Source organism: Xiphophorus maculatus, chromosome 7 (assembly GCF_002775205.1).
Source record: "Xiphophorus maculatus strain JP 163 A chromosome 7, X_maculatus-5.0-male, whole genome shotgun sequence".
Taxonomy (NCBI): domain Eukaryota; kingdom Metazoa; phylum Chordata; class Actinopteri; order Cyprinodontiformes; family Poeciliidae; genus Xiphophorus; species Xiphophorus maculatus.
In genome coordinates, this window is record NC_036449.1 from 19,552,614 (window position 1) to 19,567,679 (window position 15,066).

The window sequence follows — 15,066 nt, forward strand, 5'->3', positions numbered from 1 at the left end:
TAAAGGTTGATAAATAAGGCTGGTTCTGTTTTGGGGACTTCTCTGGAACATCTGCAGATTATTGTGCAAAAAAGGATTAATCATAAAATCAAGACAATTACAGACAACTCTGAGCATCCTTCTCAATAAAACAACAGCATCTTCAGTCAGAGGCTTCCTCTGAGTTGTTGTAATACACGAGAGCTTTCCTGCCCATCCCCATTAGCAACTCTTTGAGGAAAAAAGGGTCACAACAACATGTAATTTCCCCCTCGTATTAATTAAGTATTCTTAAAATGAATTGTATTGAATTTTTATTTTGATCTTACTCAGGTCCAAGTTTGGACTAAATGATACAGCATACTTGGTCACAAACATTTGCTCATGGTCCGCTGTCAAGCACAAAAAACACAGTTAACTTGGCAAATAATTGACACTAAATCTTCTGAGAACCACTAAAGGTAGTCCAAGCGGTCCCATTTACAACCTAAAAACAGCGGCTTTTCAGAGTCACTGGTTTACTGTGGTGTTGCCTGGGAAACAGTGACGCAGTCATTCAAACCGCGCACCATGGCATGCTGGGATACCTTTCTCCATCATGGCGGAGCAGAGAGCAAGCTAACGTTAACGGTTAGCATATTCAACAACTGCTTGATTTCGCACAATTCAGCGCAGTACTCGTCTGCCTTTTTCTCTACACGAACCGGAGCCATTTAACGTAAACCCGGTAAATATGCGCTGTACAGTTAAAAACTCTGACAAAGGAACAGCTTTGCTTTGTTGACATCACTTGCAGCTAAATGTTTAGCAGCTACATTAGCTTCAAGGTTTGAGCTGCTAGTGCGTTGTCGGTGTGTGAGGCCGCATCTTCCTGCAAGGACGATATTTGGCTCTTGGGGCTAATAATTTTATAAATGTTTTAAACAGTTTTCAGAACTTTTCAAATATGGCGTATTTTATTCTTACGGATCAGTTTGAGTTGACTAGCCAAAGCCATCGGCTACCATATGTGGATGAATGTTAGTCAGGGCATTGTAGGCCTGACACTGGTCAACGTTATCTAACGTGTTTACGGGATGGCGATGTGCAGAACTTTGTTCAAATTTAGCTCCGCTTTCAACGCAGCTTTTTGGTTGCTGCAAATCAGTACTTAGTCAGGTTTCATCTGATAACATTTTACGTTGTGAATGAATTAACTGAATTAGTCGGATTCATTCATTAAAAATATAAAAAAAGCTTCTTGTGGATTTAATATTATGTCGCCTGTTTGGACATTATTTCATCAAGTACCATCCATTAAGGGCTATTAATATATGGCGTGAATTGTTTTTTGTTTGGTTCTTTAGTACCGTTTTGCAAGCGTAGTTTGACTTCTTGTGATTTGTATGATACGCACTCTACAGCAGATATGTACTACATGCCGCTAATGGTGGTTTATACTCAAGATCATGTTGGTGACTACATCCTTGTTTGTGTGGTGCTGTTATTAGTATTCTTTTTTAAATAAGTGTTTTTAGAGCAATTAAAAAAAAAATCCCACTATATGAAATGTTTAAATTACTTTCTTAACTTTATTTTCAAGAGTTGTTTCACAAAACAAAAACAACCAAAGATCATGTTAAAACGCATTGAAATAACTTTTAAAGGACTCCAAGATTATGGTAGTTGGTTAAAAAATAAGACAATTACAGTAGTTCAAACATTGAAATTCAAGGACACTTGATGTATGTAAATACTAACATTTCTATTCAAATGTACATTTTGTTAAATAAAAATGACAATAACTGGCAATAATTTACAAAGCATATTCTAAATATCTCAGTATGTAGTTCTGTGAATAAGTATTTATTTACCCCCTTAAAGATATCTTCTGTTTTGTATATTTGGTTACACTTAAAGAAAAACTATTTTTAATATCGGGCAAATTTATTATAAGTAGATACTACAAGCAGGGTGTGTATGATTTATTTATTAAAAGTTAATCTAAACAGTCTGACCTTGTGTGAGAAAGTAATCACACTCCGTAATAATTATGAATATAATATGATGAACAACCTTTTTCCCCACTGTTAGATTTGAAGAATCAATAAATATCTTAAACACAACCTGTTGGGCAGCAAAAAGTACACTTTTTGCAAGGAGTTCAAGAACTAATGAGAAGTAGTCATTAGCATAAGTCTAGAAAGTTTTATAAAGGCATTTCTAAGGCTTTGAGACGCAGTGTGAAATATTATTCTCAAATAGAGAATATAAGAAACAGCGAGAAACCTTCCGAGGAATGGTTGGTCTATCAAAATTAAATCGAGAGGTCATCACCAACCAGCCAAAAATATCTTGATAGTTCTTTTAGACTGGGGAAACATATTCTGTGTTACTGGTGAGACAACAGTGAAACTTTTTGGTAAGTGGAGGACTCACGTAAAACACGAACTTTTAGAAAAAGGACATCGGTCATACCTATATTCAAACATGGTCGTGGTAGTGTGATGGTCTTGAGGTATAGGAGAACCATCAGCCTTTTACACTCAGAATAATAGAAAGGTAGTTCATTAAAAAAAAAAAAGTGTACAGATTTTTTTTTTTTTTTTTTTAAAGTTTTTGTATCATTAATCAATGAGTAAAACTAATCAACATGATTAGTTTTACTCATTCGGATCAGTTACCTCACAAGAAAAATCAACTGAGGGTGAATGATAGATTACAAACATGAATAATCAAAACTGTTATAAATGAATCAGTTTGTTCAGAACACTAGAGTTCTGCAACAAGTCAATGATCCAAAGCAGATCATCTCTGAATTACTCAGTAAAGCACAGACTTAAATACGATTGTGATGCTGTGAGCGAAATAGGCCATTCATGTTGGAAAACTCTAATTTAATTGTGAAACAGTTGTGCAAAGCAGAGTGGACCAAAAATTCTTGAGTAAAAGACTCAAAGCCAGATATCACACACATTTGATGGCAGTCAAAGGGTAGGGTTGTTCCACCCTTATAGGGTAATTACTTTTTCACATTGGGCCAGGTTGACTTGGATAGCTTTATTTCTTTAATAAATGAAAGCATCATTTGAAACTGATTAGTTTAATTATTCTGGATGTATTTGTCTGATATTAACATTTGATGACCTGAAACCTTTAAGTGGGGCAGAAAAGCAAAGCAAGGGGGTAAATACTTTTTCCACAGCTCTGTTTTTGTTTTAAGAGTTACTCTGTTGAGCCAATGTTTGAAATATTTGGTAGTAATGATTATATTGTACTGTTCTATGGAAGACACTGTACCTCTTCAGAGAATTCGTTTATATCTTTCTTTATAATTTAATTTGTACTAGATTAGTTTTTTGAAAGTGGAAATTGCCGAACCAGTTGGTCATTGTAGTTACTTTATTGTTCTTATTAATCTAGCAAAGCCTGTGTTACTAAGAGAGAGGAATTGCTTGTGAAAAATGGACAAAGCAGCAAAATCAGCATGGAGACGACATGAATGTGCCAGTGTTTGAATCATTCAGGACACCTCTTTGATTATTTTGTTTTTCATTATAGTTAAAAACCAAATAATTGAATGATGTTCAAATATTACTTTGTCAAAGCCATCTGCTTATATTTTGTAGCTACCTTGCTGAGAGATTACCAGTTTTGTCGAATCTAAGGCAGGAGAAATGCTGGCAGATTATGCAGATGTTTTATTTTTCTTACATAACTCTTTGAAAAGGATTTTAAAGTGGAATTCTTTTTTCTTTGTGTTGAAAACCTTCATGCTCAACTTTTTTCCAGGGTTGTTTTAATTTGTTTTTGACTGAGATTCTCTGTGTTGGTGTTTTCAGGGTTTCTAAAACTGTCTGTGGTTTAGCTAATAGGTTGATTTAATTTTTGGCTCATATGTAGGTTTAAATAAATGTTAGCCAACTGAGAGACAAGCACTGCTCTGCTTACACCAATGATATGCTTGAGTTAAATGCATAAGTGATATTTAGTTATAATGTATCTTTAGATTTTATTACCTTTGTTTTTTTCCCCACAGCATTCATTGAGAGAGATCCACTCCAGCATCACTAAGAGAGCTCTTTACCACATTTCTGTGCTGCCGTAATGGAAAGTGCAGTGGACGTTCCATCAGGTACATAATGCGTAGCGCTCCAAATCTGTACTTGACCAGTGTTGCCTTCATTTCTTTTAATCTTTTTTTAATTTACGTAGACGTTTTTATATGCTACATTTTATTTTGTCTAAAAATATGTTTTTTAATTACGTCTGGAAAATCTCCTATTAGGCAGATGCCTGTTTGTGTGCTCTTTGATTCAATTCTGTTATAATTTCTTGAAAGGATCATTTGGATTGCCATTTAAGAAACATTGGTTGATTACTGGACATGAACCACTTTGGTCACTGCCAAGACAATCTCGGCATAATCTCCTGATGATTTACCCTGTATTTTGTTGTGGATTTTAAAAAGAGTTGTGTAACTAAAATACTTGTTACTACAAATGTGTACAGGTGAGGATGAAGTGCCTGAGAAAGATGACGTGAATGTCAAGGAAGCTACTGAGGCGCCCCACAAGAAAAACAAGAAGCACAGAAAACACAAAAGCAAAAAGAAGAAGAGGAGGAGAAAAGGCGAGAAGGAGAGCAGTTCAGAATCTGGCGCAGAGTCGGATGTAGAGCCTCCACCTCCACCAAGAAGGACCACTAGAGCCAGGTCAGACAAAAATAGATATTTTTTCCATTAAATATTTTAAATAAAATCTTAACTCTGAAGCAAAGTAATTTATTAAGTCCTGATAAACTGAACCCAAACAACATTTCTTGATTACATTTTGGTAATAAAACGCATATATTTAATGTTCACATTGCTGTCCTAGCTTTTAAACATTCATTTTGTTAACTATAACAATTTACTTGTAAGTTTTTGCATTACTGTTGATTCCTGGGGTTTAATTTGTGCTGGAGGACTGGTGCCTGTCCTCAGTAGTCAAAAGAAGAGCCTTAAAAAAACAACAAACAAATCTGATGGTGCCAAATATGGCTACTGTATGGCATCAAGTTAATACATATTCAAGATTAAAATTCTTCCTGTCCCTGTCTATTTAAAATGTTTCACAGTTATAGTACCCTGCATTCCACAGTTGACAACGCTTAAACTAAAACAAAGTTTTATATATTTAAGTATGCTGTTGGAAAAAAGACCCCAAATAAGTAAATGATTGCCGAAATGATCTCCAACCAATTACAGAAAATTACCTATACAATGAAGAATAAACCAACAAAATCTCATCATATTTGGGACTCCCTCAAATATAATAGAAATGTCAGTGGACATGTAAACAGTGATCCATTGTGATAACAGATAGAGAATAGAAATGTTTTATAAAAAGGGATAAATTTGAGTTTTATTTATTGATCTGATTCCTACTCAGGAACTGGATTATACTATGGGTTCATATTGTAATATTCTCAAAATAAAAATAATGTTTAGAACATTTTTATTTCAACATGAGCAAACATCCTACTTTGCTCATGTCCACAATTATTCAGTGTTTTAGACATGGGAAGTAAATTGGATCCATTTTTTGCTCTAGTGCTAGATTGGCAGCAGCAGCTGGAACTGAAAACACAGGACTGAAAGAGGAGAAAAGAAAAGATGCAGTTACAGGTAAATGGAAGTGACACACAACCATAATTTGTGTCTTTTTTAAAAGTAATGCAATAAATACCTTTGGTAATATTAACTGTGACTATTTCTTTCCCATTGTGTAGATACAGATGGAGGCTCAAAATCTAAGAAACATAAAAGACAAGCTGCCAAAAAGAAAAAAAAGAAGAGAAAGAAAGATGAAAAGCAAGAAAAAAAATCATCCCGCTCGCCATCTGACAGCAGCTCAGCTTCAGGTTCTGACTCTGAAGGTGAAGGAGGTAAAACAGCTGGCAATGGAAAATATTCTCCAGCTGTTTCGTCTGACCTCAAGGAGCCAACATCCCGACCAGATCCAAAGGACAGCCAAGGGGAGGAGCAAGTTGCTCCCATCTTAATGCAAAAGCCTGAATTGCCTGAAGTGAAGAAGGAAGAAATATCATACATGGAAGTCCCCTCCACTGAAGAGAACCATAGTTGCGCCAATGAAATAGAAAAGGATAAAGAAAAGGATAAGACATCACCCTCTGCTGGCCAAGATGAGATAACACAGACAGACACTGTTGAGGTGAAGATTGAGAGCAATTATGGAGAAGCCAAATTCATGCATGTACAGGAATTACCTGACATTATCCCAAAACAGGAAGGCACTACTCCAAAAGATGACCTAATCCTGAAAGATCAGACCAGTTTAGTACCAGAGGCAAAGGTCAAGGAGCCTGATTCACCCCGGCCGTTGTCTCCTTCTAAGAGCTTAGAAATGAAGAGGTCAGAATTGGCCCCCAGCCGTTCACCGTCACCCTGTCTTATCAAGCAAGAAGCTGAGGTTCATCCAGAAGAATTAACAAAAGAACGATCAAGAACTCCTTCTAGATCAGGCTCCAAGGAAAAGCTGCCTTCATCTCCTCAGAAGAGTCAAAGGCTCTCTCACTCCAAGTCCCGCTCGCCCTCTCCTAAAACCAAGAAAACATCGCTCTCACCATTCCAAAAGTTGAAGAAGAGATCCAGTCGTCGGTCCCGATCCACCTCTCTTTCTGCCACTCCAATGAAGAAGGCGTCAAAATCTCCAAGCAAGTCCAAGTCTCCTAAACGACGGAAGAGTTCTGTGTCTGTTTCCCCAAAGCGACGCAGAAGTTCTCCATCTCCCAAAAGAAAAGTGTCACGATCCCCTAAGCGTGGAGGGCGGCGGTCCCCTTCCCTGTCTCGGTCTCCAAGGAGACGACGACGGTCAAAGTCACGTTCCCGTGGAGGTAAAAGGCGCTCCAGGACCCGGTCGCCAAGGCGAAGTGGTGCAGTTGGTCGACGTTCATTGTCACGTTCCGTCACAAAAATCCGTCGCTCTCACTCTAGGTCTAGACGCCCTGTTGGTCGCTCTAGATCAAGATCAGCAGCCAGGCGTGCAGGAGGCAGGCGCTCCAGGAGTCGCTCCTTGTCTCGGCGCAGGAGGACACCACCACCCAGATCCCGCCGCTCACGGTCTCGATCTGCCCGCAGGAGCAGACGAAGTCGTTCAAGATCCATTGTCGTGCTTAAGCGCAGCCGTCGCTCCAGATCCAGGAGTCCTCGCAAACGGTCCAAATCAATAAGCCCTCCTCCACGACGGCGGTCCAAATCCCGTTCAGCAGTTAGAAGACGTTCTCGATCTCCTGGAAGGAGGAATCGCTCGCCACCAAGGTCCGGAAAACGTTCAAAATCTCGCTCTTTGTCTCGAAGACACCGATCACCTCAGCCGAGCAAAAAGAGGTCAAAATCTCCACGAAGGAGTCGAAGGAGGTCAAAGTCTAAATCTGCCTCTCGAGGTTTAAAAAAATCTAAATCCAGGTCAAGGTCTGAATCTAGTGATGGAAGATCTGAAAGTTCATCTTCAGCAAGATCAGTATCTAACCCACCACTTCAAGAGAAGAAGGCTTCCCCTCCTGCCAAGGAGAAGACACCAGAAGAAAAAATTGTTGAAGAAAATGGCACACCGTGTTTTGAAGCAGGTAAAACTTTTGTTAGGTTATTAACATTATAAATACATTTAAGTGAAGTAAATGTTCAGATATTGAGGTGATTATGCAATGTGTATGCATCTAGCAGGTGATCTGAAACCATTGCCTTCCGCAGCTGACGCTGCACCCCAAAGTGAGAGTCCTTCGGATACGTTGCAGGATCAGCCCACTCAGCTTGCAAACTTGCCTGCTCCCAGTTCAAGATCTGCTTCCCAAGAGCCAGCCAGCGGCCCAGGTGGTTCTGATTCTTCAGAAGGCTCAGATGATGATGAGGAATCTCCAGTCAAAACTGTGTCAAAGAGCAAGAAAAGCTCCTCAGGTTCAGCATCTCCAGAAGTACCAAAGAAGCAGCTTTCCAAGTCACGCTCACCTGCTGATCGCCGGAAACGTTCTCGCTCGACATCCAAGCCGGGATCCAGAAGAAAGTTGTCCAGGTTTGTATTATGAGGTTTTTTAAAAGGGGTTTGATGTTGGTTAACTTTGCAAAATTAGGTCTTCAGTTGGTTTAAAAATATCCAATACAAGTCAGGCATTGAAATTTGATGAGTCTTCCTTCTTTCTCAAGTTGATTTCTGACTTATAGTCTGCATTGGAAAGCGTCATTGTGTGCAGTTATTAATTCTTCTGAATATTTATCCTTCCTAAGGTCCAAGTCTCCGGTTAGGAAAAAAGACTCCGTCTCTCCGTTGCAAAGAAAAAAGCGGCGGTCCAAATCTCGGAGTCCTGCTCGACGGCGGAGATCACACTCACGTTCTACCACACGGCGCAAGCGTTCTGGCTCCAAGTCACGCACCAGGAACCGCCGGTCCAAATCCCGCTCTCCAGCTCGCAAGAGGCGATCTCGTACACCGAATGCCCGGGGAAGGAGGAGGTCCAAGTCCCCGGATAGGAATAAGCGATCTAAAAGCCGCTCCACAGGCCGTAGGAAAAGATCCAGATCAGGAGACAGAAACAGGCGATCACGGTCCCGCTCCTCAGATCGCAGACGCAGGTCAAGGTCACGAGGTCGAGGAAGACGGCCAGCATTCCGCAGTCGTTCATTTGACAGACGAGACAGATGGAAGAGGGAACCAAGTCACTCTCCAGTTGTCATTCTCCGCAAGCAACGCCGCTCAGGGTCCCGATCACGACGCAGTGCTAGCAAAACACCTCCAAGGCTAACTGATCTGGGTAAAACATTTAGTTTGTGAATAAATAAACTGCATGCACCAACCTTCTTGTTTGCATTACCCCTTCCTCTGTCTCATTTTCACTCCTTTTCTCCTCAGATAAGGACCAGTTGCTTGAAATAGCCAAGGCGAATGCTGCTGCCATGTGTGCCAAGGCAGGGGTTCCTATTCCAGAAAGTCTTCGGCCAAAAGCTATTCTCCAGCTCCCTCTCCCTACCCCGTCCCCGGCCCCAATTTCGTTACCTTTACCGTTACCTCTTCCAATGGGCATGGGAATGCCAAATATGCCCAATATGGGTCCAATGGGCTTACCAAGTATTCCTGGAATGCCCACTATGTCAAACATCACCATGAGTGCTGCTGTGGCAAGTATGACAGCAGCCACCATGACTGCTGCCTTGACCAACATGGGAGCCCTTGCCGCTATGCCACCACTTGCCCCTCTTCCCACCATAACTAATAAACCTCCCCCTAGTCTTGTCCCCCCAACTCCGTCTCTAAACCTGGACCACATTGAGGAAGCAAAGAGGAAAGTCACTCAGCAGGCCAACATACATACCATTAAGGAACTCACAGAGGTAAATGGGCTTAACTGTTTTACAAAATGAATAAACAGCTGTTGCTTCCTCCACTTCCGCACCATTGATTCGTTCATGTTAAATTCTCTCGCTGCTGCTCTATTCCCGTGTTCTACTGCGTGACTGATCGCCTTGAGTTCAAACTTTGCGTCGTAAGCGTGTCTCTTAATAGGAGCCATTTTAGGGTCTTTACACAAAACCCAGCGTGCACCGTGCGCTTCTTCCTCTACGGGGAAAAAGGAAGTCGGCGGCTGCTTACCGTAGTTGCGAGACCTGTTGTGGCTCAATATTGGTCCTTATATAAGGCGCACTCTCAGCTTTTGAGAAAATTGAAGGTTTTTAGGTGCGCCTTATAGTGCGGAAAATACGGTACTTAAAATTACTAATAAATAAGTGTTGCATAGAGCAGAAATACCAACTGGGAAAATGTGGAAAAGTTAAGATTAAAATTCGGAACATTTAAATTGTAATTATGTTCGTCTTACTTCAGAACTAACCAATGTTTCTTTTTGATCTGTTTCTATAGAAGTGCAAGATGATTGCAAATAGCAAAGAGGAGATGGCTGTTGCGAAGCCCCATGTGTCGGATGACGAGAGTTAAAACCATCAAGGCCACAAGGTGAAATCTTCAGCTGATTTTTTTTTCATTGCTTTAAAAAACAATATTCCATTTAAATTAGTTTGATACAAGTTCAATACCTAAACCCAATAAATTTAGTGGAAATTACTGGTACATATCAGTAAATTTGAATACTTGTAAAAAGTTATTCATAATTCTATTCAAAAACGTGATGCATATGTTAGAGTAATATAAACAGTGATATAGTTCAAGCATTTATTTCTGCTAATGTTGAAGTTTTTGAGTTTTGGCTAATAAATAAACCCCCAGTTGCTCAGAAAATGACCAATAACAAATATATTAATACAACAATGTTGGCCCACCTATGGTATGTGTGTCAATATGCCTTACATGTGGTTTTATGTATTACTGCATCAGCACAGTGTGTCATGAAGAGGATCAGCCTATGGCTTTGCTTCAATATTAACAAAGCCCAAGTTTCTTTCATGGTCTGCATTGTGTTCTTCATATTCTTCTACACACTACCTATATTGGGTCTCTATCGGATTTAAGATGGGTGACTTTTCTTATGAATCAAGAACTTTGATACTTTGGTAAATAAATAAGAAATAAATACCTAAAATTCTTTAAAATCTCCCATATTTATACCAGTATTTACATGTTTATATCTAGATGAAGGTTAACAAGCCTAACGACAAGAAGTCACATCAGTTATTAAAATCTGTCCTGAGTGTTCAGACTACAGTTACCTGCTTTACAATGAATTAAACACCAAGAAATGCTGCAGAGTGGGGGTCAGATCAGCAATGAACAAGTCTGTTGATGTCTGACAGCACAGATATATTCAGTCACTTGAATTACATTATTATTCAGACAAGTTATTTCGGCTACAAACTACTGGTAAACCCACTTGTGTAGTTTAACAGACAGGATATGATAGCAAAATAAATAAAGTGGAACAAAGCTGCATCACACACAGGTTTTAAACCATAAAACAGCACCACAGTAAAACTGATGGCTCACTTCTGCAATTTTACAAGTCGTGCACATTGAGCTACATAAAAGTGACAGGACATTCCACATACACAGAGTTTGTGCTTTGCATGAGGCATTTTATAATGTAGTGACCTCAGTGGGTTAAGTTGATTCCAAAAGCTGTGAAAAATGGCTTTCACAGCTTATTTTTATTTGCCAATGCAGCATCCTGATATTGTCTGATCCGAAAAAAGAAAAAAATCATTTTGAGAGCACTTTCTTTTTTCACTTTAATGGGGAAGATTGCAGCAAAGCAAATTCTTATCTAGAAAATCCTATTTTTACAGTGTACCTTAACCAAACGAATGAAACAGATGTACCCCATGTCCTGGAGATGTCTGTATGGTATTACAATAAATAATTTTGATTATTAAAAATATTCAGCATTTGAATTTATATATATATATATATGTATATATATATATATATATATATATATATATATATATATATATATATATATATACATATACTCACTCATACTCACTGAACCTCTTCACGCATTTATTTATTTTTACAGTCACACTTTAAAGCTTGCTGTCAGCTCATCAGCGGCTCCGCAGCAATGGGGACACTTCTTAATTTAGAATTATTTTCACAAGTCATCACCCGAATAGCTTTCAGTTCTTGTTTTCAACACTTATTTAGGAAAGAGAGAAAAAATTAACAAGTTATCTGTACATATTGGACAATTCTCCTATATAGATTTACCCCTTGGCTTAGTTTTTTTGCCGTTACTCCTTTCCTGTTAGCCAGTCTTCTCCTCTGAATCATTCATCATTTATGATTAGTCAAGCCATTTATCGATAACTCATTAAAACTCCCTGAACCTGTGTTGAATGTATAAAAAGACTTTTAGCAGGTTAACGAGAAATGTCAGCAGTTTTCAGTAAGTTGTTGGATAAAAACTGGTCATAATCTTCATAACCCTTTATTTGCTTCAATTATCCTTCCAAACTTTTTTAAAATTAATTTTACTGACTGATATTCTGTGTTTATCTTTTTTTTCTCTGTGGTTAAATATACCTATTTTTGTTTTCTCTGTTTGCAGCCACTTCATTTTAATGACTGAAACAAAATGTAAGATCCCCTAAAGGACCTTCTTTCCCACAGTTCTCTCTGTTAGCCAGATGATCTGACAGAGTGGAGGAGCTCCGTTTGTTGCAGCTATAAAACATAGGAGCGCCGACTGCCCGACACTGCTCCCACGGTTTGTTTGTACAAGAGCTAGAGACTTGCAGACTTTCACCTGTGATGCCACTGAGAAAAGTGGACGCACTGAGGTCCACAGCTGTATGACTGTACAGTGAGTATGTTTGTGTTGATGTCTTTCACCATCATCCCAATGGTGCAGCTTCTCACCTAGGCAAGACCATTAGAAAACCTGAGGAAGAAACAAACCAAACGAACCTGTGGGTCAAACGCTTTTGTATATGTTCTGAACTTCTCCAAAACTGTTTTACCTTTATTTTTCTTTAGGATTGTGTTAAACAGACAACTACTTGTTTTTTTCTATACTCTTTTCAGTTACCTGTAACCCTTGGTTTTATGATCAAATAATGCAGAATAAGTTAAAAGCTAGTTGATCCTCACTTGTGATGTCTTCATACAATTTTGAGTTATAAACGTAAGAGAAAAACAGGATGCAAGATCACATTATTTAGAACATTTTACTATATTAAATATGGAAGAAAAAACTTAAGTACTGTCCTGGTTGTGTGCAAATTACATCTGTGGTTACAGCGCCAATCTCATCTTTGGTGTGGTATTTTGTCTGGGCGTTGTTGGGCTTCGTCTGTTTCGGAATAAGCTTTGCTCTGGATTAAAATTTTTTATGATCACTTTAGAGGAACAAACTACTTGGTATGCGTCGGGAATTCCTACCATCACCTTGAGTTATACTAGATCTTTGTGACTGCATCATTGCAGTTAGTGCTATAGGACGGTTGAAATAAATGTCATGGATACAAATGTGAAATAAGAGATCAACATTGATGTGATGATTTAAAAACTCCCAAGCCTCAGTAATTTCGTTTTTTAAAAAAAAAAAATTTTATCTAGGGTTATTTTAGCTTCACCTAAGACTGATTCACAATAACATTTTCTTAAATGTGTTTGCAAGCAGTCAAATAGAGCTACTCAAATATTTCACTTTCACTCTAATACATGTTTGTAGCAGTAGTGAATTTTACCTTTATTCGTTTTTTGCTTATTTTTATTTTTTTTATGGTCTTCAAAGCAGAAAGCTGAGGGTATCCTGATGTTACTGTGAAATATTTTTGACAATCGGGGTATTGAGATGTTTGTATTAAAGGCACAACAATAGGTGCAAGAAATACAAACACCTTTGTCTTCAGGTGGCCGGTAAAAGACTGATTATAAAGCAGATGCTGATGTGGAAACTTGAGACACCCAACAGGCCCAATCATTCAAACACTTAAGATGTGGAAAAGCTGTTATCTCTGCCTCTATGGTGTGTGCGTTCTTGTTTACCCCATTGAATAATTGAAGAACAAAGTCAAACTTGGTGCTCATAAAAACTGTAAGGGACAAGTGTACTCTGATTAAAATAGGATCTTGTCATAATTCATAATTATCTTCATCGGAGGGGCATGTAATTGTTAATTCCATCCAGCTTTTTCACTCATACCCAGGTTTGGTAAACTAGAAAATTATCTCTGAAGATTTGTTTTTGTCAATTTTAATTATACTTGCTCTGTAAAATGTCTTCTTATAACTGTTGAATTGATTTCCTGAGGTAAACTTTAGCTATTTTAATGAGACTAAAACAAGAAATACATTTTAGGATACTTTTGTTTCTTTGAACAGGATATTGTTGCTTGCTTTGTATATAAATGTGTTGATGATTATTAAAAACCTCAACAAATTAAAACCTTTTCTTTTAAGTGCTGCATTTTACTGGGCATGTTTTAGAAATATTCCAATTAACTGATTAACAGCTGTAATTATTTGAAAACTGATCAGATACATAAGTCGGTGACCTTTCGTATGTTAATGTTCCTAATCCTGCTTAGAGAACGTAGTTGTGTCGATTTATCCTACAGGGGGCGCACTTTCTCTGTTTTCCTTGTGTGGTGGTAAATTAAGTAATTCTTTTAGCTTATTTTTTATACCAGCTAAATCAATGAGCAGACTGTGAGCTACAGTCTGCTCAAGGCACAGGCCTTTAAATATTTCCAGAACAGCAGAGACTTGAAAGACAAAGTACCATTCAGTCACATTTATAACCAGTCTTAAAACTTAAAAAGTGTTTTTACATGTGGGGAAATGTATATATCCTGATTTTATTTATTTTACTTGTTTGTCTAACTTCAGTGTTTCAGAACATCAAGCCAATTGGTCATGTATATCACAGGTGAACACAAAATGTAGTTTTAAATGAAGATGTTGATTATTATGTGGCTGAATTACAATTCTGCATATATAAGTGGGCCAGTATTCCTCCACACCACTGTAAAATACTACATGCCAGTTGTTATAAACGATTGATTTCAGTTGTTGCTGCTGAGCGTGGCTCAACCAGTTCAATTTATGGGGGAATTACTTTTTCACACAGGGCCTAATATGTCTGGATTTTCTGTCTCCCTTTATGATATATGTCTTTGACTAATATTTAAATTGGTTTGATGTTCTAAAACAGTTAAGTGTGACAAAAATAGGAAATGAGGGAGACAAAGCACTTTTTCACACCGCTTTATATATGTTAAACTTTTGATGATGGAATAAGTTGGTGCAGAAAATGAATAATTGGTAATGGGCCAACTACATTATTGGTTACAAGAAGTCTGGTTGAATAAAGTGTCATTACTGAAAGGCTGCATGAGCAAATCAACCTTTAAATACTTCAAGTAAATATAGGGAAATATTTCATCACTGCTTCTGGTAATATGCCCAATAACAATTAAAAAGTCTGGCCCATGGCAGAAATCAAGTGATCCGGGAAAAAAAAAATTCTGCAATTTCAGAAGCGATGGCTGAAAGGACATTGACGGTCAAACATTTGGGGAATCTAAAAGGTTTCCCTAAAGATTATTTCCAACTTTCTCAAAGTAACCTTTATAGAACCTCCAGGGAACATGCAATAGAT

General features: G+C 38.2%; 1 protein-coding gene across 5 annotated transcripts; it reads left to right on the plus strand.

Annotated features, from left to right (window-relative positions):
* The first annotated feature begins 546 nt into the window (after positions 1-546).
* Positions 547-13,851, plus strand: LOC102229145 (serine/arginine repetitive matrix protein 2-like). 5 transcript variants are annotated; one of them, XM_023336970.1, is made up of 10 exons: positions 547-706; positions 3,998-4,093; positions 4,471-4,672; positions 5,553-5,626; positions 5,731-7,587; positions 7,682-8,030; positions 8,243-8,766; positions 8,865-9,343; positions 9,870-9,962; positions 12,010-13,851. In XM_023336970.1, exons 2-9 carry the CDS (start codon positions 4,066-4,068, stop codon positions 9,942-9,944), a joined length of 3,588 nt encoding a protein of 1,195 aa, XP_023192738.1. In that variant the 5' UTR covers positions 547-706; positions 3,998-4,065; the 3' UTR covers positions 9,945-9,962; positions 12,010-13,851. The 5 variants fall into 5 exon arrangements, with proteins under 5 accessions (XP_023192738.1, XP_023192740.1, XP_023192741.1 ...); XM_023336972.1 differs by having other exon boundaries at positions 12,072-13,851; XM_023336973.1 differs by having other exon boundaries at positions 7,685-8,030.
* Positions 13,852-15,066: the final 1,215 nt, after the last annotated feature.

What these genes read in the sequence shown, in the direction of transcription:
- LOC102229145 (XM_023336970.1), top strand. Translation starts at nt 4,066, where the DNA reads ATGGAAAGTGCAGTGGACGTTCCATCAG. An exon ending in AAGAAAAGATGCAGTTACAG is followed by an intron (nt 5,627 to 5,730) that starts GTAAATGGAAGT and finishes CCCATTGTGTAG; the next exon opens with ATACAGATGGAGGCTCAAAA. An exon ending in CACACCGTGTTTTGAAGCAG is followed by an intron (nt 7,588 to 7,681) that starts GTAAAACTTTTG and finishes GTATGCATCTAG; the next exon opens with CAGGTGATCTGAAACCATTG.